This window comes from Cervus elaphus, chromosome 33 (genome assembly GCF_910594005.1).
Source record: "Cervus elaphus chromosome 33, mCerEla1.1, whole genome shotgun sequence".
Classification (NCBI taxonomy): Eukaryota; Metazoa; Chordata; class Mammalia; order Artiodactyla; family Cervidae; genus Cervus; species Cervus elaphus.
Genome location: NC_057847.1, coordinates 25588409 through 25610828, shown reverse-complemented (window position 1 = coordinate 25610828; position 22420 = coordinate 25588409). Strand labels below are relative to the sequence as shown.

Here is a 22420-nt window from a genome sequence, read left to right as displayed (position 1 = left end):
TGTAGCTGACTCTCCCTGGCAAAGTGGTTTGAAGGAGTGGTTCTCAAACTTTGTGACACGTTACAGTCACTGGGGAGCTTCCTCATATCCTGGTACCCAGTTTGCAATGCAGACCAATGAAACCAGAACCCTGGGGTACAAACCCAGGCATCATCATTTTTAAAGCTCACCAGGTGATTCCAGTATGTGGTCAAGTTTGAGGATTACTGGTGAAAAAATGGTGTTTATTAGGTTCTTGACGTCAGAGCGTGAAAAGTCAGTTAGCTTCTCACAGAGAAAAAAATACCCCATTTCCAAACATCTTGTATGTATGGTTAAATTTAAAAATGAGGTAATTCTTCTGAATCTGTCAATAACCAACAGAAAACAAAAAATCATCTATCACAAGTAGGATAGAGATACAAAGTCCTCACACTTTGTATACTGTGAAGGTTCTGCCCTTGGATCCAGGTTTCTCAGCCCTGGGTGTGGGCACAGATGGGCTTCAGCAGGTCCTTCAACCCATGAAACAGCAGGCAAATTGAGTTTATGCTTATGAGCATTTTTATGGAGAGAAGGCGGCCTTATACCTTTATCTAACTCTCCAAGGGATCTCTGTGCCCAAGATATGAACAGATAGCAAAACGGACTCTACTATGTGCCTTTACTGAGCATGGAAGTGGCCTCAAAGCTTGACCAATGAAGAGAAGTAGTACAGGAGAAGTTCACTTGCTCTTAAACAACTGCCCTTCTTGGAATAATGGGCTCTCCTGCTGGAGATGGGAATTTAGTTCCCATTAACACAGCAGAATTTCCCTTCCAAGAGAGGAGGCAGAGCCTCAGATGGAAGGTGAGTTGCCTATTCTTAATTTAACTCATTTGGGATCATTTCACTTCATTAGTTACTCAGTCACCTCACTTTCAAAACATGGACAGAAATATTGGCCTGCACTCTCCTCAGAGGTTTAGGGGCGGTCAAGAGGAAATCACATGGGCTATGTGTCTTCAAGGGTCAGAGCAGTCTGAGGGTTCACTGAAGCCCTTGTCGGGCTCCGGGCCCCTGAGCCTGTTAGTGACGTGTGGGCTGGCGGGGAGGCAGGGGACCAGCTCCCCGCGGTTTCCGGTCTGGCCATACCTGATCTGCCCGGTGGGTCCCTCACAGGAGGAGGAGGTCTCTCATTGGGCGGGGGCGGAAGAGGGCCTGACCGTCCTGGTGAAGGTAAGGGAGGCGCCGACGACGACGACAGGGACACATTCCTCTGCGGGAGCCTCGGGATTTCGTCGCCACTGCCAGTGGACACGGGGGGCAGCGGAGGAGGGCCGGGCCGGCTGGGGGGCGGAGGCGGCGGGGCCTGCGAGGAGGAGGAAGGCCGCGGGGCGGACGGCACAGGGGGCTTGCTGTTCTGAGGGGGAGGCGGCGGCACAGGCTCCCTGTGGATGGCCGGCCTGTTGCCCACCGGGGGAGGCGGAGGAGGGGGCTTGTCATCCAAGGCCCTGCTCGGAGTAGGAGGCAGGGGAGGCCTATTGGAGAAAGGCGTGGAAGAGCCTGAGGGGGTCTGACGGATGGAGCCTCCTCCGAAAGCAGCACCTCGGTTTCCGGGGAAAGGGGGAGGGGTCAGCCCAGGACTGGGCTGCCGGGGGGCCCCCGACACTAGGGGGGACCCCCGGTTGTGCAGACTTGACTGACTGGGTCTTGGCGTATTAGGCACTGGAGGGGGTAGGTTATCAGGCTTTGCGCCCACTTCGGGCCTCGGCGGAGGCATTCGGTTCCTCTGAAGCTCTGGGGGTCCGCTTCTGTGGCCTGCAGGAGGCACGGGGAACCTCCCTGCGCCGCTTGGGGGTGTGAAAGGTTTGGCGGATGTGGCTCTTCCTCCAGGTGGCAAGATTGGGGGTCGGCTTCCTCCGGACTCTGAAGAACAGGAAAAAAGCCGGAAAGTTAGGAACCTGAAAGGAAATCAGAGAACTAGAGTATATTGCCAGCTAATGGAAGCCCTTTCCTAGATGCTGTAGACTATAGGTAACTATTATTTATATAAATTGGGCTTCAGTGTGTCCTTCCTGGAGGCAGAGGAATAGATCACAGCTCTATTTCTCTTCTAGTCCCAGATTCTACAACCCATCAGCTTTCAAAGGGATTCTGGAGCACTCTCTTGGAATTATGGATGGACAAAAACCAGGATGATGTTGGTAAGAGTTCTGGAGAGATCACTGTTCATTACAAGGTCAAGAACAGAGGTCAAGAACATGGACCTTGGGACTGCTCCTGGGGGTTTCTGCTAAGGATTTTCTTTTCTCCCCATCACTATCGCAGTCCCCCCACCCTGTATCTCACGTTTGAGAAATAATTTAGCCATCTTCAGTTCAGTCACTCAGTCGTGTCTGACTCTTTTGCAACCCCATGAATCGCAGCACGCCAGGCCTCCCTGTCCTGTCCATACCAACTCCCGGAGTTTACTCAAACCCATGTCCATCGAGTTGGTGATGCCATCCAACCATCTCATCCTCTGTCGTCCCCTTCTCCTCCTGCCCCCAATCCCTCCCAGCATCAGGGCTTTTTCCAATGAGTCAGCTCTTCACATGAGATGGCCAAAGTACTGGAGTTTCAGCTTCAGCATCAGTCCTTCCAATGAACACCCAGGACTGAACTCCTTTAGGATGGACTGGTTGCCATCTTAGGTGAAGTTATCCCAACATAAGTTTCTATAGGGGAGGGCTTACCTAGCCCCTTTGTAAAGAAATGTGCAAGACAGGATGGGAAAATATAATGGAAGAATTATGGCTGAAATAAGAAACTGCAAAGGAAAAAAGAACCTGTTAAAAAAGAGCTGACACCAGGAAGTGGTCTTAATCTGGAAACAAGTAGGCAACTATACAGTTTTTTCCATAGTGGGTCGTTCCACTTCAATAATATAAGACAGAACCACCCTATTACGTAATTAATGTTTGACTGCTTTGGTTCAACAAAGGGCAGAACTAAAGAGGAACCAAAGTTATGGAAAAATTCAAATCACTACTGCAGAGTCTCTTGCAACCCAAACTAATTCTTTAAAAATGCTTAGCCTGAAAACTCCTACCAGTTCAACCATGCACCAATTATTTATTGAATACCTGCTATACTATAAACCATTATTCTAGCTGCTAGAGGCAGAGGAGTAAACAAAAATAGAAACAATCCAGTTCTCTTGTAGTTTATGTTCTTATGGCGGAGATGAACAAAAACCCGGTAAACATAAATATTTTCAGATCATTGTAAGTACTAAAAAGAAACTAAAATAGGCTGATGAATCTGAAGAGTGCTAGAGAGGTCTGGACAGATGGAAATGGCTGGGGATGGCTCTTCTGGGGATGTGACATTTGAGCTAAAGCCAGCCATGGAAAGGAGGAAGAGAGGTGCTTCAGCTGGAGTGTCAGCAGGTACAGAGACCCTGAGGTGGAAGTAAGCTTAAGTTAAAAAACGAAGGCTCATCTGCCAGAGACACAGTGAGCACAGAGGAGAACACTGTCAAATGCAGCCTGAGTGGTCAGCAGAAGCCGAGTGATAAAGAGCCTTGTAGGCCAGAAGGAGTTCAGATTTCACCCAAAAGTCCAATGAGAAACATTTGGCTGGATTTATACAGTGGAGTAATGTGAACTCTAGAGAGAACTTTTTGTTTTGACTTTAGCTCTAGAAATTAGCTATGTTTTCTTTGGCTGTGTGGTATGGTTCTATGTCACCAACTTGTGATAAGTTTTATCTTCAAAGTTTGGATTAAAGTGAAAGAAAGTGAAAGTCACTTGGTCGGTTGTGTCCGACTCTTTGCAACCCCATGGACTATACAGTCCAGGGAATTCTCCAGGCCAGAATACTGGAGTGGGTAGCCTTTGCCTTCTCTGGGGTATCTTTCCAACCCAGGGATTGAACCCAGGTCTCCCACATTGCAGGCAGATTCTTTACCAGCTGGGCAACAAGGGAAGCCCAAGAATACCAGAGTGGATAGCTATCCCTTCTCTAGCGGATCTAACTGACCCAGTAATTGAACTAGGGTTTCCTGCATTACAGGCGGATTCTTTACCAACTGAGCTATCAGGGAAGCCCTAAAGGTACAGTTATTATCCATATGTACATCTACATGTAGGACCCAACATGCAAATTGTATACTGTGAAAGCATATACTTCTGGTACACCATTTTGTGCACTAACTTCAATTCCATCTTCATTTAATTATTTTACTTCCAATTGTCTCTTGCCTAAATTTCCTCACTTACTATTAGAGTACTGAATGTATGCATATGTCTGCTGCCTCAAGACCTTTCAGTGGGTTTTAAATATACAAATTTTAAATGCAGGCCTAGCAAGATAAAATCTCTTATATTAGTGAGTCTCCCTCTAGATTTTGACAATCCAAAACTAAAATAGTCAGCTAACCCTGAGGATTCAGTGCCTTTATCTTCATGTGAATGTGAGAATTTCCCAGTGACATTTTAAAAGACCATAGGATTAGAAATAAAGTTCTTCCAGCACAGTAAACATTAAAAAATAAAATTTCATGGAAAAATTTCTTCAGTTTCTGTCGCAATCAGGGGAGAGCCTCACACACTCTGTAAGGTTTTTAATTTAGGCATGACCAGGTTCAACTTTTCTTTCTGCCATTCTGTTCATAGACAATCCTGTAAGACCCATTACCATGGCTTCCTGCAGAGAATAGTTAGAATCTCTGGCCCTGAAATGGCAAGTGTCTGTCAGGCAAAGTGCCTTTTTAGATTTTGTGAGATATGTAATTATATTCCATATGACATGCTCCACTGTGTGTTTGAAAAGAGACTCACAAGTATTTACTCCACTAGACAGCTAGGTCAGACTACCTCACAAAGAAAGCTGAATCTGCCAGGTCACCAGGCAGAGTTTCCAGGGGTGGCTCTCATTTGCTCCTTCCTTTTCTTCCCAATCTAGTTCATCCTCTAGAAAAGTACAAAAAATTACAATTTTCCCCAAGGACACTGGGCAAATATTTAACAGCTCGATGGAGCTGTCTGATCCTGATTTAAAAAGAAAAAATGATGCTAAATGGAGTCCCTCTTATAAAACGGCGTGAGCATTTCAAGCAATCTAAAATGTTTCAAAGGGCATAGTGCCTTAGAGGGGATGCCAAGTCTCAAACCACCAGATTGTGCCTTGTCTTTGGTTATTAACGGAAGGAAATGTTCTTTACCATTCTCCCTGTTGGCTGTGGATCTCAGCTTCGGCATTCCAGCCTGGAACAGTCCTCCCAAACCGGGTGGTCCACCTCCTCCAAAACTTCCACCACCTCCTCCACCACCTCCGCCATAGCTGCCGCCGCCACCACCACCACCAGCAGCAGCTCCTTTAGGTTCTGTAGAAGGAAGAAGACACATTCTTTTCACATGTACGAAGACACTTTCGGAGAACGTCACCAGTCCTGGCCCAAGTAAACAATAATGATACAGCAGGAAGCTGGCTGACCCTAAGCCCATGGTGGACAACTGGGATTTCATTAAAGGGTAGGATTTTAAGGACTCACCCTATCTCCAGTCAAAAGCAGAAGAGGGTTCTTTCTACTCCAGGGCTATCTCAAGCCCTGTGGTGGAAGAATCAGTAATAGATAATGTCTTTCGCCCACCTGGCTCACTGCCATATGAATTAATAATATCTATTTGCTCTATATCAGAAGATTTGGCAAATAAAAGTATATTCAAAGAAAGAATGTGTTAAGGGAGGAGAAGATGCAATAAAAGGTGAGAAGAAAGTAAGATAGAAGAAAGTAAAAGCAGCAGAAGAAAGTAAAATATCCCATAATTTTGCTTCATGGAAATACCCACTGTTTTTGTATATTTTTCCCCCTGCCAGTTTTTTCACTGTATACACTTTTTTTCTTAAAATTAACACCAAATTCACTACATAGTTTTTAGTCTGTTTTTTTCACTCAATATTGTTAGCATTTCCCATGTTATTAAATATTCTCTGAAAACATGAGTTTAAAGGATTGCATTGTGTTTTAGAACATGAATGTGCTATAATTTATTTAACAATTTACTTATTTGATGGCCTTTCAGGTTGATTTCAATTTTTTAAATAAAACCCAACAGTAGACTTTAACATTTTAAAAATTCTTTGCAACTTGAGACAATGTAAAGATTATTTTATTTTGCATTTGTTGCCAAAAAAAAATTGTGAAAGATTCTGAAATGGGCAGACCAACAAAAAAGGAAAGGAAGAAGAAAGAGAAGGATTACCAAGTATCCAGTTAGCCTTCTGGGCCATTTCCCATTGCCTTTGAGTTAGTCTGTAAGTTGTAGAAAACTGAAAATAATGTAAATGTATTTGTCCATAGAAATGCATATTGGCTGTGTTCAGTGTAATTCAACTGATTATTGACCTATTTTACATTTATTTGCAAATTTATTTCAACACTCACCTGCCTGCATATGTGTAGTACTTAAAATTCTCCTTTGAATTGATAACATCATATTGGTTTCCTCATTAAATTAATGAGCTAAATAAAATATTTGATATATGTTTATTTTATATCCATATTAGAGCCATGATTTTACCCTCTGTAAAAAACTCTCTCTTAACAATTTATGTATGTTATGTTTTATGAAGCTAAGTACTGTTTAAAGTTCTATCCCTGGAAAACCTTGTTGAGTCTTTGAAAAGTATTACATGATATCTACAAAATAATCTGAGAGAACTGACACTTTTATGATATTTGGACTTTTGGAAATATGCTGTGTTTTCCCATGTCTTCTGATTCATTCAGTAAAATTATATAATTTTCATAATAAGAGTCACCCATACTTCTTTCAGGGTTACTTCGTATACATTTTTGTTGAAATGATGAATGTTTTTGCTACTATAGTTTGGATATGGTTATTATTGGCATCAGGAAATTTCATTTGATATTTAATAAATCACTTTGCATTTTCAAAATTGAAGTTTATTAATTTTTTACATTGGATTTTCTTTGCTTCCCTGGTGGCTCAGATGGTAAAGATTCTGCCTGCAATGCAGGAAGCCTGGGTTCAATCCCTGGATCAGGAAGACCTCCTAGAGAAGGGAATGGCAACCCACTCCAGTATTCTTGCCTGGAGAATCCCCCATGGACAGAGGAGTCTGGTGGGCACAGTCCATGGGGTCGCAAAGAGTTGGACACAACTGAGTGACTAACACTTTCATTTTGGATTTTCTAACAGAAAAATGGTCTGCAAATCATAAAGGTTTTACCTCCTCTTTTCTAACAGTTGTATATCTTATTTCTCTTTTATATAAGAAATTACTTTGATGACTGAGTTTCCATAATAATGTTATTAATGTTTTATTAATTTAAAGATGTTTAAAAATTATTTAAAATAATTATAAAGAATAAATATACATTATATATTTATCTTAAAAGTAAGTTATTAATGTCACCAGTACTATAAAACTGAGTAAATCATATTTTTATTTTAATGAGAATTACTCTAATGTTTCAAAGTTACATATTGACTGTTGGTTTGAAATAACTTTTTTTTCTTCTAAATATTCATAGTTAGCAAGGATCGTTCCACTCTGGGTTTTTAAGACTATTTTATAGCATGGAATTTTATCAAATGCCTATTTAGGATTTACTGAGATCATTATATAGTTTTCCTTATTTGGTATGATGGATATATAGACTTTGTAACATTAAAAATGAGATAAACCCTGGTCTTGGTAAGTTATAAAATTATTATTTTTTAATACTGTATACTACTGAACTAGGGTCTGGTTTTTTAGTATCCTTTCATCTATGATTCTAAGTGGTCTATACGTAGTAGGGTTTCTTAACCTTGGAACTACTGACATTTTGAGTCAGATAATTCTTTATTGTGGGTTCTCTGTTGTTATTCTCTGTAGAATGTTTACAGCATCCCTCTGCCCACTAGATGTCAGTAGGCACACCTCCCTCAAGTTGTAATAACTAAAAATGCTATTAGGCATTGCCACATGTCCCCTGAGACACTGATACACAGCTGCCTTTGTCATGTTTTGATATTAGGATCATTTTAGTCTTATTACACCGAGCAGGTAGCTTTCCTGTCTATGTTTAGGGATGATTTATATAGTGTTTGAATTAGCTATGTCTTAAAATCTGAATTTTCTGATAAAAATTATCTGGCTCTAAAGCTTTGTAGAGAAAAAGTAATTTGATAAAGTTTTCAACTTTTCCCTTGTTCATTGAGGCTTCATAAGTGATTTCTGGTAAATCTGTACTTTTTTTAAAAAATTAAGATTTCAAAATGTTTTAGCATATAACTTCATTGTAGCATCCTTAATTTTAGAAAATCTGCTTTGAATCATTTATTTAATCTGCTTTCTGAGCTCTATTTTATTCATTGATGTTTTCTTTTTTTTTGGATTAGACGTATTATAAGTCTGTGTTGGCTCTGTACCTTTTCTAGGTATAAGACTTTCTGGGATACTGATGGGAACTGCTAATAGAACAATCTGATAATGAGCTCACAAGAATTACTTCACATAATAAGATATATCAAGTTAGAATAACAGTTTCTGGAAGTGTGTGTAAAATTGCTTCCTAATAAAATTTAAACTTTTACTAATTTTAATTATTGCCAGTAATATGAATAATGTCTTTGTCATTCAAATGTTATTCACTGATGAATGATACATTTTGGAATACTACAGCTCATAGGACACCTTTACCTAGTATTGAACATTCAAAGAGAATGATGTACTGTTCTAACAGACATCATACATTAGCGTTCTTAACTTGCAGCATTTGTGCTGCTTTCAGATAGGAAAACTAAACTAGTTGAGGTTAGCTAACTGACTCCAGGTCACTTTGTTAGCATTAAATTGCAGGACAAGGCTGACCTCAACTGACCTCAACATGCATAACCATGGTCAATATTTTAACATAGAGCCCAGGGAGGTTTTACCTGCAAACAATACAAAACCATGGATGAACTCTGCCACTTGTAAAGAGCTTGAGACAACAGTATTAGTGTCCAATTAAGTTCATGGACAAAAAGGGCATGCATTGGTTTGCATCTGGGGTCCACAAAGCACAGTGCATCCTTAAACATCAGTGAGCAGCTGAAAGGGAGAACTAACACTTATTTCCATTTTAATGAGAGAAGTGTATCTTGAAGAATATAATGAATTTCCTCTAGTGGATTCAGAACTAGGCCCCAGACTGTCCATCCTCCTTCCACATCTAGGGACTTCACATCTACCTCTCCAGAGTCTGTGCTCCCTCTCATAGTGAGAGAACCACTGGGCTCTGTTCCGGAGGTTGGCAGTTTGTGGACAGAGTTCCTCTGGCCCCATAGCAGGCACCAGGATTCAATGGCGTTGGATGTAGGCTCCCCAGACTGAATTGCCTGGGCTGGGCAACCCCCAGGGAGAACCTTGTGACAAAGATAAGGAAAACTAAGGGACTGATTATACACTAACCATACCATTTTGTGGGCATTTTGACCCATTATAGATAAGAGTTTGTTGAAAGTCAAAGACCCCCTAGTTCCACTGAGGTGTGGTGCATTCTGATCTGTACTACCCTGCCCAGTAACAGAGCTGGGTAAAACACTCAAAGGCCTTTGTCATGACATTCCTCTTTCTACCTTCCTCCCACACCAGTGTTCTCACCTAACTCTCGTCTTTCTCTTCTACTCATTAGGATTCCCTGGTGGCTCAGCTGGTAGAGACTCCACCTGCAATGTGGGAGACCTGGGTTTGACCCCTGGGTTGGGAAGATCCCCCAGAGAAGGGAACAGCTGCCCACTCCAGTATTCTGGCCTGGAGAATTCCCTGGACTGCATAGTCCATGGGGTTGCAAAGAGTCAGACACGACTGAGTGACTTTCACTTTCACATCTCATAATTATCATCTTTCTCTTCTACTCCATTAGGCACTCTTCCTAGAAACTCTTCCTAAGCTCTTCTAATCCTCCAGTCGGCTAAAATCCTACATCATTATTCCCTTGTCTACAAAGCTCCCTCTGGTGATTTTTGGGCAGTCTATTTTCTATTGAGTCCAAGTGGGATGCATAGTCGAGGACAAATTCTGGGCATACCTGGCTGGCAGTGGAAATGTCTAGGAGCGCTAGGAGATAGTCTTGAGGCCTAATAATTAACTTCTGGTAGATTTTAGTCATCTGTAATGTTTCATTCTGTTGTAAATGGTAATAAGTAGCCCTGTATGGTAGGTGCTTGTTTGTTTATACATACTCTGTTTTGTTCCAGAAAGTAGCTCAGATTTATGATGGATTTAAGCAAAGTTGTGATCTCATTTCCTCTCTCTCCAACCTCATAATAATCATATCTGTACATGTGAATTATACATTCTGGGCAACATAACACTCTCATAAGCATTGTCTCATTTGATGCTCACAGCAAACGTGTAAGGGCAGTGAAACAGGTATTATCTCCATTTTACAAATGGAGACAAAGGGTTGAAGATGGTCAGGGCTTAAATCTACATTCTTTGATTCCAAGACTAGGGCTCTTTCCATATTTCATGCTGCCTTTTGCTCTGTGGCAAGACAAGGGGTTAATTTCCAGAAAGTGTTGTAAAGTGTTGTGAATAATTCAGAGAATCACTGCTGTGTGTGTCCTGGACAAAGAATTATTATACTGGCTTCCTGCAGCATTAGAGGGAACCCAGGCCAGAGCCATGGCCTACAATGAATGATACAGTCCCTTATTCTGCTAGCTTCACAGCTGTTGTTAACCAAAAAAAAAAAAACTTTTTTGGTGGGAAGGGTAGGGTTGATCGTTAGGTCATAAACCACTTATCTCCATGGAAAATAACTTTTTTTTTAACTTACTGTCCAATATTGGTGCACTTCTGTCATTGGTGACTGTCTTCTTTAGTTTCTTCCCTTTGCTGATGTCAGAAAGCAGAGCATTTCTCCCAGCCTGCTCTGACTTACTCAAGGAAGGCTTTTCTGTATTGGCCTGAAAGGAAACCATGCAAACATGTATTCATCTTCTGAATTAACATCATGTACTACAGCACTCAATGAGAACAGCTAGAGTATTGGAAGCTTGTTATTAAGGTTCTTGGCAATAGGCTGTAAATTCTCCGCAAGTTTTAGACCCAATGTCATTCTTTTTAAGATCCAGACATTTGGGAGCAGATGCAGCAATAAATTACATTCATTTTTCATGCAGGAAGAGTCAGTCCCTGATCAAAGTCTCTGAAAATTCAGACCACAATCTGGCGGTAACTGACAGAGCCAGGGTTGGGTGGCTAGAGACGAGACGGGAATTTTAAGTCTGAGAGGAATCTGCAGGATACTGTGAGGCTTCATCTTCTAGAATGTTCTCTGAAGAACATATTCTCTTTCCTGTCTTTTGGAACTAACCTGGTGCAAGAGGAAAACTGCCTTTAGTAAGAAGGGTCAGCTGTATTTTTTAATCCACCAAAATTTTAGAAAATAATTCCCTATGGTTACATTGCCAGATTATTTTTTCTTTTTAATTTAAAGCAGATTGGAGGTATATGGTACATATAGTTTTTACATTTTACATATAGTAAAATCGCCCCTTTAGTGTAAAGTCCTGTGAATTCTGACAAACATATATAATCGTGTAGCCTAAGATTTCCTTTACCTCCCAAGCTCCCTTCACATCCTTCTGGCCTAAGGGGTTCCTCATGTGTAATCCCTTTTTACAAATTGTTTATTTTTAAATTTTTTTCCACTATGGCTTATTACAGGATATTAAATATAGTTCCCTAATTCTTTTGAAAGCTTACCTCACAGAGGCTGTGCAGTAAACAAAGGTGCTACTTTAAAACCTTTGGGTATTTTCTATGATTTCAGAGTTTTTGGGAAAGCTCCTTACTGTGAAATTAGGATCTTGTTTTTCCAGAATTCCTTTGGGGAGCAGGGACACCAAGAGCCCACCAAATGGACTCAGAAGTGGGCATGTGCCTGTGTCTGTCACACCTGGAAACTGGCTTGGTCTGGCCTGGTCCCAGGCAGAGTCGTCTTCCCCAAACCCAGAGGTGCTTCTGGCAGGCGTGAGTCCTTCGAGGGACTCTGAAAGGCTCTGATTTCAGATGTGCCAGGAAGGGCCACAGGGAGCAAACCTGGGCAAGTGTAGCCTGACACCTGCCCCAGCTGTTTATTATAGTTAGAGGCAGAGGGAGAGCTCAGAAAACCCTGAAGCAGGTTAAACAGAAATCTGTGTTAAGCTGAAAGGTTTTTAAAATAATTAAGGTATCACTTGCTCATGATAATAACAGCTAACGTTTACATAGCTTTTACTTTGGATCAGGAATCATTTTTAGCATTTTATATATATTAATTCATTCAGCCCTCACCAACCCTGTGAGTTTATAGAGTCAAGGAAACTAAGGCACAGGGAAGTTAAATCATCACTCAGGTCACCCAGCTCATAAGAGAAGGAGCTCAGATTAAAAGCCTGGCAGCCTGGCTCCAGAGCCCAAGAACCTGACAGCAGGATGAACATGGGGTCCCGAATGCCTCTTCCCTAAATTGGGAAGATATTAAAGAGTACAAACTTGCAACTAAAAGATGACTAAGCTCTGGAGATCTTAACTGTACAGCATAGTTATTAAAGTTAACAATGCTGTATTATACACTTCAAAGCTGTTAAAGAGACCAGAACTTAAATGTTCTCACCACAAAAAAGAAATAATAATTATGTGATGTAATAGAGGCATTACCTAAAACAACAGTGGCAGTTATATTGTAATATATAACTGTATCGATTCAACATGCTGCACACCTTAAACTTATACAATGTTATATGTCAGTTATATCTCAGTTGAAAAAAACAGATAAAATGCCCTTTGCCTACTGACCTCCACCCCTCCTCTGAAGCAAGCCTGTTTAAGAGCTTCTCGGCAGTCAGTTCCAGAAAGGCTCTTTGCATATACAGTTCACTTTTGCTAATGGGATCATCCTCTATTGCTGAAACTTGTTTTTATAACTTAACCATGCCTTGGGCATCTTGGAAAGCGCTTTCTGAATTACCTATTGTCTTCATCCTAAAGATAAAAAAACCTGAGGCCTAAAGAGGGTTAATAACATGTCCATGTTGGTTTTCTTCATGGTTTTGGGTCAGCAACCCTTCTTGGCCTCCTGTTCTGCCTCAAAATTTATTGATAACTCACTATTAAACCCTGGGTGTGCTAGTTATAATTTTTCAAATACACATTAAAATAAACACATGAGCATTTTTTAAAAAAAAAAATCAAGGCATGAACTACCCAGCAGTGGTACACAACTGTAGTTTTCGGGAAATAAAAACTAGTTCTTCTATGTTCACCAGATCAGAGCTTCTCAAACTCATTTTAGGGAAGGGTGAATTTTTACGAAAAAAATTTCCAATCCATCATGGACCGATATTTTGTAAAATAACAATGAATTATTAGTAAAATGAATTAGTTTTAAAAAGACACACAAAATACAATCTTAGAAGCAACAGACACAACACCATTATCAGATTGCTCTAAATTACTCTAAATTTCCGTGTTTATTTTGGGGGGACTCTAACCAGGAGTTGGAGGATCACACTTGGAATAGCAACAAGCTAATTAACGGTCTGTTCTCCCAACTAGGGTCCAGCCTGAGATGGGCTAGAAAGAAGCCTGGAAGCCTGGGCAAAAGACTGTCTCTGAGCTTCAGTTTCCCCGAGTGAAGAGTGAAGGCATCACAGGCTAGGGGTGCGTCTGGGAGCCTTTCCGGATTACTACATGGAGGGCTGCTTGGAAGAGGCTTCCCGGAAGAGGGTGCACTAACTTCCGGGACATGTCCATCACGGGGAGGGATGGGCCCAGAGAATACATTCCTTGGGAAAGTACACATGGAAATGTGAGGATGGACTTACAGGGTGAAGTAAGGGTGTGGGGGAGGATGGAGTGGGAGATGGGGGTTATTTGTCAAAAACAGAGTGGGAAGAAAGATGGGGAGAGGCAGAGAAAAAGAAATGAGTGAGTCTGGAGGACACATTAATGGATGCATTTTCAGACAGATGGACAGACCTGGGTTTCTGGACTATCCTGCCCAGATGCTAAAGGCTAGAAGCTGAGTCCATTTGAATAGAAAAAGGGCAAACTGGGCAGAATTGGTCCTGCGAACCTGTCCTGGGCCAGCATGTTTGAATGAACAGGATGTCTCCCTTGACAGACGAGGTGGAGCAAACCTAACTAATCCACATTCTGCATGTGTCCTATGCATTGTATGAGACTTTAGACTATGAAACATTTTCGTATAGTACCTGCTGTATCTCAGGGTCTGGCTTACTCCAGCACCTGGAAAGCTTACCATATCATTCATATTTAAGCCAGAACGTAAACATACTGAAAACTAACACATGTGTGCCAGGTTCGAGTCTGTTTAGCTTGCTTCACGCATGGATCACAGATGGGGAGAGCCACTCACCAGAGCAAATGTGGGCGGAGGCGGGGGCGCTGGAGGGGGCGGGACGGGCATCTTTAACAGTTAGCTTTCAACAGTCTGGCTGACAAATCTGTAAAACAAAACAGAAAGAAACAAAGCGCCGTCATGCATTAGATGTCTCCGTAATTCTCTGTCCTAATCTTCCTTCCCCTTTCGCCTCAAAGGGACAGTCTGAGTTTCTATAAGAGGTGGGATTCCTTCACAACATGGCTAGGATGTTACTCTTCTGGAAGGATGCCAGCCGGGGAGGATTCTCAGCCAGACCCTCAGAGTGCCCAGAGATACTGCGAGCAAAGTGCAGCGCCACAGGCTGCTTAATCCCACCACCACCAAAGCAGGTCGGGGAAGGCTTCTGGTCTGCGGCCCGAGGAAGCCGGGAGGTTATCAGGAAACGACCAGCAGTGCAGCCCAGCCAAGACTGACGTTCAAGTGGCTCCTGTCCCTCACTTGTCTCCCTGGCGCAGTCCTCTCCTGGGCTTGCCCACTCAGAGCCCCGCAGCGTTTCTTCTCTGTCAAGAGATTCCTGACATCTGTCTAGCTCTGAGTAACCCCGTATTCTTGCCCTCGAAGTTCTTCCAGTCCTCGAGGGAAAGGAGATGGGGACAAGGTAAGATGGGCAAGGAGGCCAGGTTGCTACCTCTGTACTACTCGGCATTTCCTTACAGGAGCCAGAGGAAAAAAGAGAGGAGGACTCCAACCTCTGACTTGGAGCTAGAAACAGGGTTCCTTAGAAAGGCTTTCTGCAGAGTGTAATGCTCAGGGGACAGAGGGAAGGCCAGACTCCAGGCTGTAGCACGTACAGGGAAGGCGTGGTGGGCAGCGGCAGTAAAGGCGGCAGCCTCGTCAATGTCAGGAGCTGAAGAAGCAATGGGAAGGATGTGCCCCAGGAGTGATGCTAACCACCACTCCTGGCCCCTTTTCCCCCAGGCCTCAGAGTCCCGTCCCTGGGTCTCAGCAGATGCCCCACCCCTCAGTCACTTTCACACCCTCAGCATCCCAGCTTCTCCCCCCTAGACCTTGCTACTCCTGGATCAGCAGGGCTCCCAGATCAGTCTCAGATCATCACCATGAGAAACGTCATATCTCAGCCCTGCTGCCCACACTGAATTTGTTTCAGCATTTTAACAAGATCGCTGGGTGATTCATATGCATTAATGTTTGAGAAGCCTGGTCACGGAGCCTTAAACCAAGAGAGCAGCCTGGGACACTGACCACATAAATAACACTGTTCCTATGTAACGTGTGTCCTGAATTTCAAACAGCAGAATTATCTTCCTTTTATTTTCAACAGTCTCTTAATTGCAGAAAACAGTTTCTTAGAATTTAAAGTATTAATTTAGCTCAACCACTAAAAGTTGAGGGAAACTTACACCTTGAATCAAATATAGATGGCCCTTGAACAACGAGTTTGAACTTCACAGATCCACTTAGATATGGATGTTTCTCCATAGTAAACATTGCAGTGCTACACCATCTATGGGTGATTGAATCTAAAGATGCAGAACCAGGGTACAGGGGACCCGTGGATTTGAGGAGCGACTGTGTGTGGAGGATCGGTGCCTCTAACCTCCATATCGATAGTTCAAGGGTCAACTGTACTTTCTATTGAAGTTTTGCTGGATGGCTTGCTTTCTGTGATGTTAACAGAATGGAAAAGCTAACAGGACATGACTTGTCAAAACTTCTGGAAGACAGGAATCAAGACAGTTCTGTTCTGAGTGCCTTCTATAAAATGAAATTTAGAAACCTCTAGAGCAGCAACAGCTACGCTCATTTATTGACAGTCAACTGGATAATAAAGGGCACTCTATCTCCATCATCTCAAACACATTTTAAAGGGGAGGACGCTGGGACTCAGAAATCAATAACTCATTAAAATGATGTGAAAGTTGTTTACATCAAGTCCTTTTGATCTCTGCTCTTTTTAGATAAGCATTTTCAGGCAGGTGAAGGGCTCACTAGTATTGCAGCTCACCTTAAACTTGGTCAGAATCTGGTTTTCAAAAAGAGCTTGTCTCAGACAGGGATCTGTCCCTTACTTCTCTTGACAGAGAAGAAACACTGTGGGTACCAAGTGGGCAAGCCCAGGAGAGGACGGCGCCACGGAGACAAGTGAGGGACAGGAGCCACTTGAATGTCAGTCTTGGCTGGGCTGCACTGTCCCTTACTTTGTTCTTTCCTGGGTAACACCAGTCACCCACAGGGCTGCATGGGCAGTGTAAACAGAGTTGGGGGCCTGTGTTTGGAGGCTATAAAGGGGGTGCTCCAACTGTAGGGGCACCTTCAGAGGCCTCAGAGTTGTGTCCCAGGACCAGGAGGAAGAACGAGGGTCTGAAACTGGATTCAGGCCCAACTAACTGTCAAAGATGCTGTGGCCAAAGCAACGGTATTAACAGAGCTAAGGCTCATCAAGGAGGAGGGTGGCCAGGTCCACCCAGAGGGCCTGAGAGACGGGCTCCATGGGACAGACCATCCATGTGCTCAGTGGATGAAAGACCCCTCAATGCTCCAATTCATATGTCAGATTCTGTGCTCACTGACTAGTCTGCCATCCTGTTATCCTGAGACCAAGAAAGAAGTGAATTCTAATCACCACCAGGAACCTCTTCTGGGTTTGGTTCTCAGAAGTCAGTCTCTGGTTGCAAAGATCAAATTGAACTTCTATCCTGTACACCTTAGGGGCCAGGCGATGGGGCAGGGGTGCTCTCAGGAGACTGTCCTGCAAGGCCTCTTTAACTCTCTTAGAGTTTTCTGTTGCTATTGTGGTTCTCTCTGTGCATTAACTGGCTTATAAATAAACCTCTGGACCACAGAGCCGGGCTTTCCCCTGCCCCCGACCACCTCACATAAACAACAGGGTGAGGATCTGCGGGTGAGCGCTCTTTCCTTTCCCAGACTCAATTCTCCTTTCTCTCCACTGCTGCAGCTCCCTTTGCCCTCCTGCCTCACTCTCCTCCAGATAAACCACTCCTACGCCTACCTCCACGCTGAAAGCTGATTCCAGAGGCTGCCATGGTCTCCTGGCTCCTTGCTAGCTGAACAGCTGCTGGTCTGGACTTGTCCAGGCTGGACCTTAGGGAGGTTTGTGAGAAACCCCAGACTCTCAACCTGCCAGCCCAGCACACAGGTCAAAGAAGATCAGTCTCATGTCCCGCATGCCAGCCCCTTGCTGGATCTCCTTCTTGGCTGTCTTTCCACCCCGCTGTGACCACCAGGTCTCCCCAGTACATGGCACATAGTCTCACTGATTATGTGGGGAAAGTGAAAGAATCAGGTATCACACAAACAAGCCATATGCTGGCCATTGGAACAGCTTCCAGCATCAGCCCTGAGCACCCCGGGGCCTGGGTAAAGAACCAGTCCCACAGCAGAGGGGCAGGCCAGCTTTAAGTCTGGGCACTTAGTTTCTTGACTTCACCAGAGAAGTAGAGTCCAAGGCCACGGGAGAGCCATGTCAGAACCAAGACTGGGCCTGATGGAAGGGCCTCAACAGCAGCCTCAATCCTAACAGGCAGGCCTTCCTAGCCTGGATCTCCATACCCACAAGGTTTGTGGACAGAATTCAGGGAAAAAAGGGACATACTTATTTCCCCTAAATTCTAACTACAAGTTAGCATTTCCTTCAATTGTAAATCTAGGCCACAAACCACACCTGAAACCTTTTCACCAAGAGTCTTTCATGTGATATTTTCACATCATAAGTGTAATTTTGCAGGTCTCTTTGGAAGCTGGGGCAATGATCTGCTCCTAGGCCTTGTTGTACCCATTGCACTGCAACTGGTTTCCTTGGTCATCCTCTGTATTTTGTTTTACACATTTAACAGCAGTCAGGGAAGGAGTGGGAGTTTGGGGGCTTTACCAGACACCAGTGTGGCCTATGGATGAAAACAGTTAGAATCCCTGTGAGAACATGAGTCCTGGGTCAGGAGAACATGATTGTGAATTTCTGCTCTGCTGCTAATAATCTGGGATAAGACCGAGCTCTCTGTTAAAGGGGGGTGTGGGAAGGATGAAGTGAACCAGCGCAGCAGGGCTGGGCAGGGTAAGCAGTCAGCAGATGGGTCCAGAGCTGTGGTCCCTGAGGGGAGCACAGGTCCTGCTGGGGTGAGAGCCACTCCAGCACCTGGCAGAGGGTGGCCAGGCCTGGAGACTGAGCCGAGTCCTGTGCGGGTGTGGCCGCCCCGTGGGAACGAGGCCGCCTGAGGGCTTGGCCTCCTGCATTTCGATCTGCCCTCAGGAGATGAAGTCCCACAGGAAAGGCAGCTCGGTTCCCCGGGTGGGACGGGCTCTCAAAGAAGGGAAAGAGTGAGTAGGACAAGGGCTTCCAAAGTGCAGGCGGTCAGCTCCCGCATGGGAACCAGGCTCCTTGGAGTTGGAGGACCACAGCCCTACCCATTTAATGATCCTTGCTCTCCCACCCTCCCCAGGCACCGAACTTTTAACAATATACACTTTTTAGAATCAGTTGCTTTTTGAGAATCATTTCACTGTTTTTTTGGTGTGTTTTTTGGCTGCCTCGAGGCATGAGGGATCTCAACTCCCTGACCAGGGATTGAACTGGGTCCCCTATAATGGAAGCTCTGAGTCTTAACTACTGGACCTCCAAGGAAGTCCCTCATTTCACTGATTTTAGTTGTTGTTTGTTTTAAAATTAAGACAGTATATTTAGTCCACAAATGATAACTTTAAAGTTTAATATAAAAATAGTCCTTCTGTGTTGTAAACATTCAACTCAGCAAATAATACTTTTCACAGTAAAACAATCTATTAAAGAAGAAAATGCTTGAATAAGTTAATCCATATGTACATAATTAATTAATTTTCAACAAAGTGATCAAAGCAACTTGATGGGGAGGTCTTTTGAAGGTCTTTTCCATTGAAGGTCTTTTCAATAAATGGTACTGGAACAACTGGATGTGCATGTAAAGGTCTCAGGGCTTCCCTGATGGCTCAAGTGGTAAAGAATCTGCCTGCAATGCAGGAGATGTAGGAGATGCGGGCTTGATCCCTGGGTCAGGAAGATCCCCTGGAGGAGGAAAAGGCAACCCACTCCAGTGTTCTCACCTGGGAAATCCCATGGACAGGGGAGCCTGGCGGGCTACAGTCCATGGGGTCACAAAGAGTCGGACATGACTGAGCATGTGATGGCTTATAAAGTCTCATTTAACTCTTTAAATAACATCACAGGGAGAAAACCCAGACTTTTCTGTAATGTTCACCTTGTGTGTTGAATTTTTTGTGCACAAAGAAAACCACACGAATGGAAATGGGTTTTTTGTTTTCACACACAGCGTTATGGGTTTAATTTATATGTTGAAGTGCTAACCCCTAGTATCTCAGCATATGACTGTACTTGGAGAGAGGGCCTTTAAAGAGGTAGCTAAGAGAGCCCCATTAGTCTGGGCCCTCATCTAATATGACTGGGGTCCCTGTGAGAAGAGGAAGAAACACTGGGGATGTGTGAGCACAGAGAAAAGGCTGTGTGAGGACATGGGGAGAAGATGGCCATCTGCAAGCCAAGAAGAGAGGCCCTGGGAGAAACCAAACCTGCCGACACCTTGGTCTTTGACTTCCAACCTCCAGAAATGTGAGATAATAAAAGTCTGCTGTTCGAGCCACCCAGTCTGAAGTGCTTTGTTATGGCAGCCCCAGTAAATGAATAAACACAGTTTTAACAATACGTGTGACCTATCATGTCTGTTATCCACTGTGGAAATTAACAGCTTTTGACTAGAATCTATCAATTGATTTCTCACCCAAACCATCTCTGGATTGTCTGTCATACGTTAAAAAAATTAAAAATCAACCTGAACCCTAGGGTATGTGATTGATTACCAAAGTTTTATTTAATCACTGAAGGAATCAGTGATTCAAATTTTGGAATTCCCCTGGTGGTCCAGTGGTTAAGAATCCACCTGCCAATGCAGGCGACATGAATTTGATCCCTGGTCCCACATGCTGCACGGTGTGGCCAAAAAAATTTAAAAAAAAATTAAGTCTAAAAACCTCAAATTTTAGGTGAAAATTATTGAGGTGAAAGGAGGGATCTATCAATTAACCTTTTATGAAGGAATTGACTCTGAGGGTTGAGAGAACAAAGTAGAATATCTTACATAAATTATTTCAAAATCCACTAATTTTTTCTTCGTTGTCACCAACACAAATATACAAATACACACAGGATACATCAATATTTAGAAATTCTGGAATTTCCTAGTTCTGTGAGAGAAATGGATGGTTTTGATGGTTTTACTACAGTTCTAGTAGGTCAGCATCATGGTTTAAACTCACAGTGAACAGCATCAAACACTGACCCTAGATCAACCAAGGTAGCTTGTGGCCCCAAGCCATCTGCTGTGTAATATTGGTTATGGGGGACACCTGTGAGAACGAGTGATTGTTCCCCACCGTACAGCCGCATATTCCGCCAACAGCATGGATAACTAGTCACTCACCCAGAGCCCAGAGTTCAGTCCAGAGCTGCCCCAGGAAACCGAGGCTTTCTTCTTCAATGCGTTCAACTAAGAAAGCAGAATTATCTCTGAATGTGAAATGACCAAGCGAACTGACGAGTTACTTAAATAAACTGTTTCTTAGTTTCTTGCAACCAATGTCAAGTTCATTCTAGATGATGCCACACGAGGCCCATACTACAGAACAACAGGAAGAGGGGAGAGATTTCCAGCACTGTCCAATGAAATAACCCGAAGAAGGCCAGCCTGTAATCCTGAGGATGTATGTGTGAGGGTGTGTGAATCGGCCAAGTTCTAGCAAAGAAGATAAGAAGCAGGTTTATTCAGTTACGTTTTATCACCATTTTGGGCTATTCAAAGTTATAAAGCATTTTGCTATGCATATCTTGCCAAAAGTCACCCTTGAATACTATTCTGTAAAACGAATGAGAGAGAAGTAAACTTTTTTTTTTTCAAAAAGGTTGAATTCATCATTGTGGAGGGGGGCAGGGACAGGGAGTAGACATAATAGAAATAATACAATTGAAAAGATCCTAAGGTCCAAATGTTCCCTTGCCTTCATTACTTTCTATTCTGTGTCTTATTTTTATTTACATTCATTGACATTTTACTTTATATATAATGTTCTTAACTCATCTTCATGTATGTATTTCTTGTGTGTTCTTGACCTCTTCAGGTTAAGACTTTGAGAATTTTTTCCCCTGCTTCCAAAATGATAATGCTACTTATCACTTATCCACTTATTAATTTAGAAAATAATAGATAGGGACTTCCCTGGTGGTGCAGTGGATAAGAATCTGCCTGCCAATGCAGGGAACACGGGTTCCATCCCGGGTCCAGGAAAATTCCACGTGCCTTGGAGCAACTAAGCTCATGTGCCCCAATTACAGAGCCCACATGCTGGGGTCCATGAGCAGCAATTACGGAGCGTGAGTGCCGCAACGACTGAAGCCCGTGTGCCTAGAGCCTGTGCTCTGGGACAAGAGAAGCCACTGCAGCCAGCAAGAGCCCAAGCAAAGCAATGAATACCCAGACCAGCCATAAAGAAAGAAAGAAAACAACAGGTAACACTGAAATACAAAGATGAAAATAAAACATGACACTTGTATTTAACCACTGAACAAAGCATTTGATAGTAATTAAATTTCAGGTTAAAAGGGTTGGAGTTAATACTATCCAGAGATAATTCTTGTCAACATTTTAATGTATATTTTTCCAGCATTTACACACACACACACACACACACACACCTCTTTGTATCTGTATAAATACACACATGCACAACTGTTTCACCAAATAGTAACGGAAGGAAATTTATAATACATAAAATTCAGTAGTGTTTTAATAAGGAAAGGCCCTTAAATTCATACTGAATTACTGCAGCCATAAAAAAAAGAGTGCAAAGGCACTCATTATAAAGGTAATGAATCCACTCCAAGTTATACTGTAAAAATAAAATCATTTAGCAAAAACCCAAATTGCCGCCAACATCGTAGTTTTATGATTCCCACTCAGGATTATTTTTGGTTCTACTCTTTGGAGACTCCTCCATGAGGC

General features: G+C 43.1%; 1 protein-coding gene and 1 long non-coding RNA gene across 4 annotated transcripts in view; one reads left to right on the top strand and one right to left on the bottom strand.

Annotated features, from left to right (window-relative positions):
* Window positions 1-22420, bottom strand: part of WIPF1 (WAS/WASL interacting protein family member 1) — a 122863-nt gene that overhangs the window by 13482 nt on the left and 86961 nt on the right. For all 3 annotated transcript variants that reach the window (XM_043894185.1, XM_043894186.1, XM_043894184.1), the window contains exons 2-5: window positions 14373-14460; window positions 10785-10914; window positions 5169-5330; window positions 1115-1888 (exon numbers count right to left, since the gene is read on the bottom strand). In XM_043894185.1, the coding sequence (XP_043750120.1) occupies window positions 1115-1888; window positions 5169-5330; window positions 10785-10914; window positions 14373-14423 (1117 nt within the window). In that variant the 5' untranslated portion in view covers window positions 14424-14460. The remainder of the gene's footprint in view (window positions 1-1114; window positions 1889-5168; window positions 5331-10784; window positions 10915-14372; window positions 14461-22420) is intronic.
* Window positions 1858-13651, top strand: LOC122688292. Its single transcript, XR_006339410.1, has 3 exons — window positions 1858-1996; window positions 2080-2166; window positions 13550-13651. It is a non-coding gene; the product is annotated as an uncharacterized LOC122688292 (long non-coding RNA).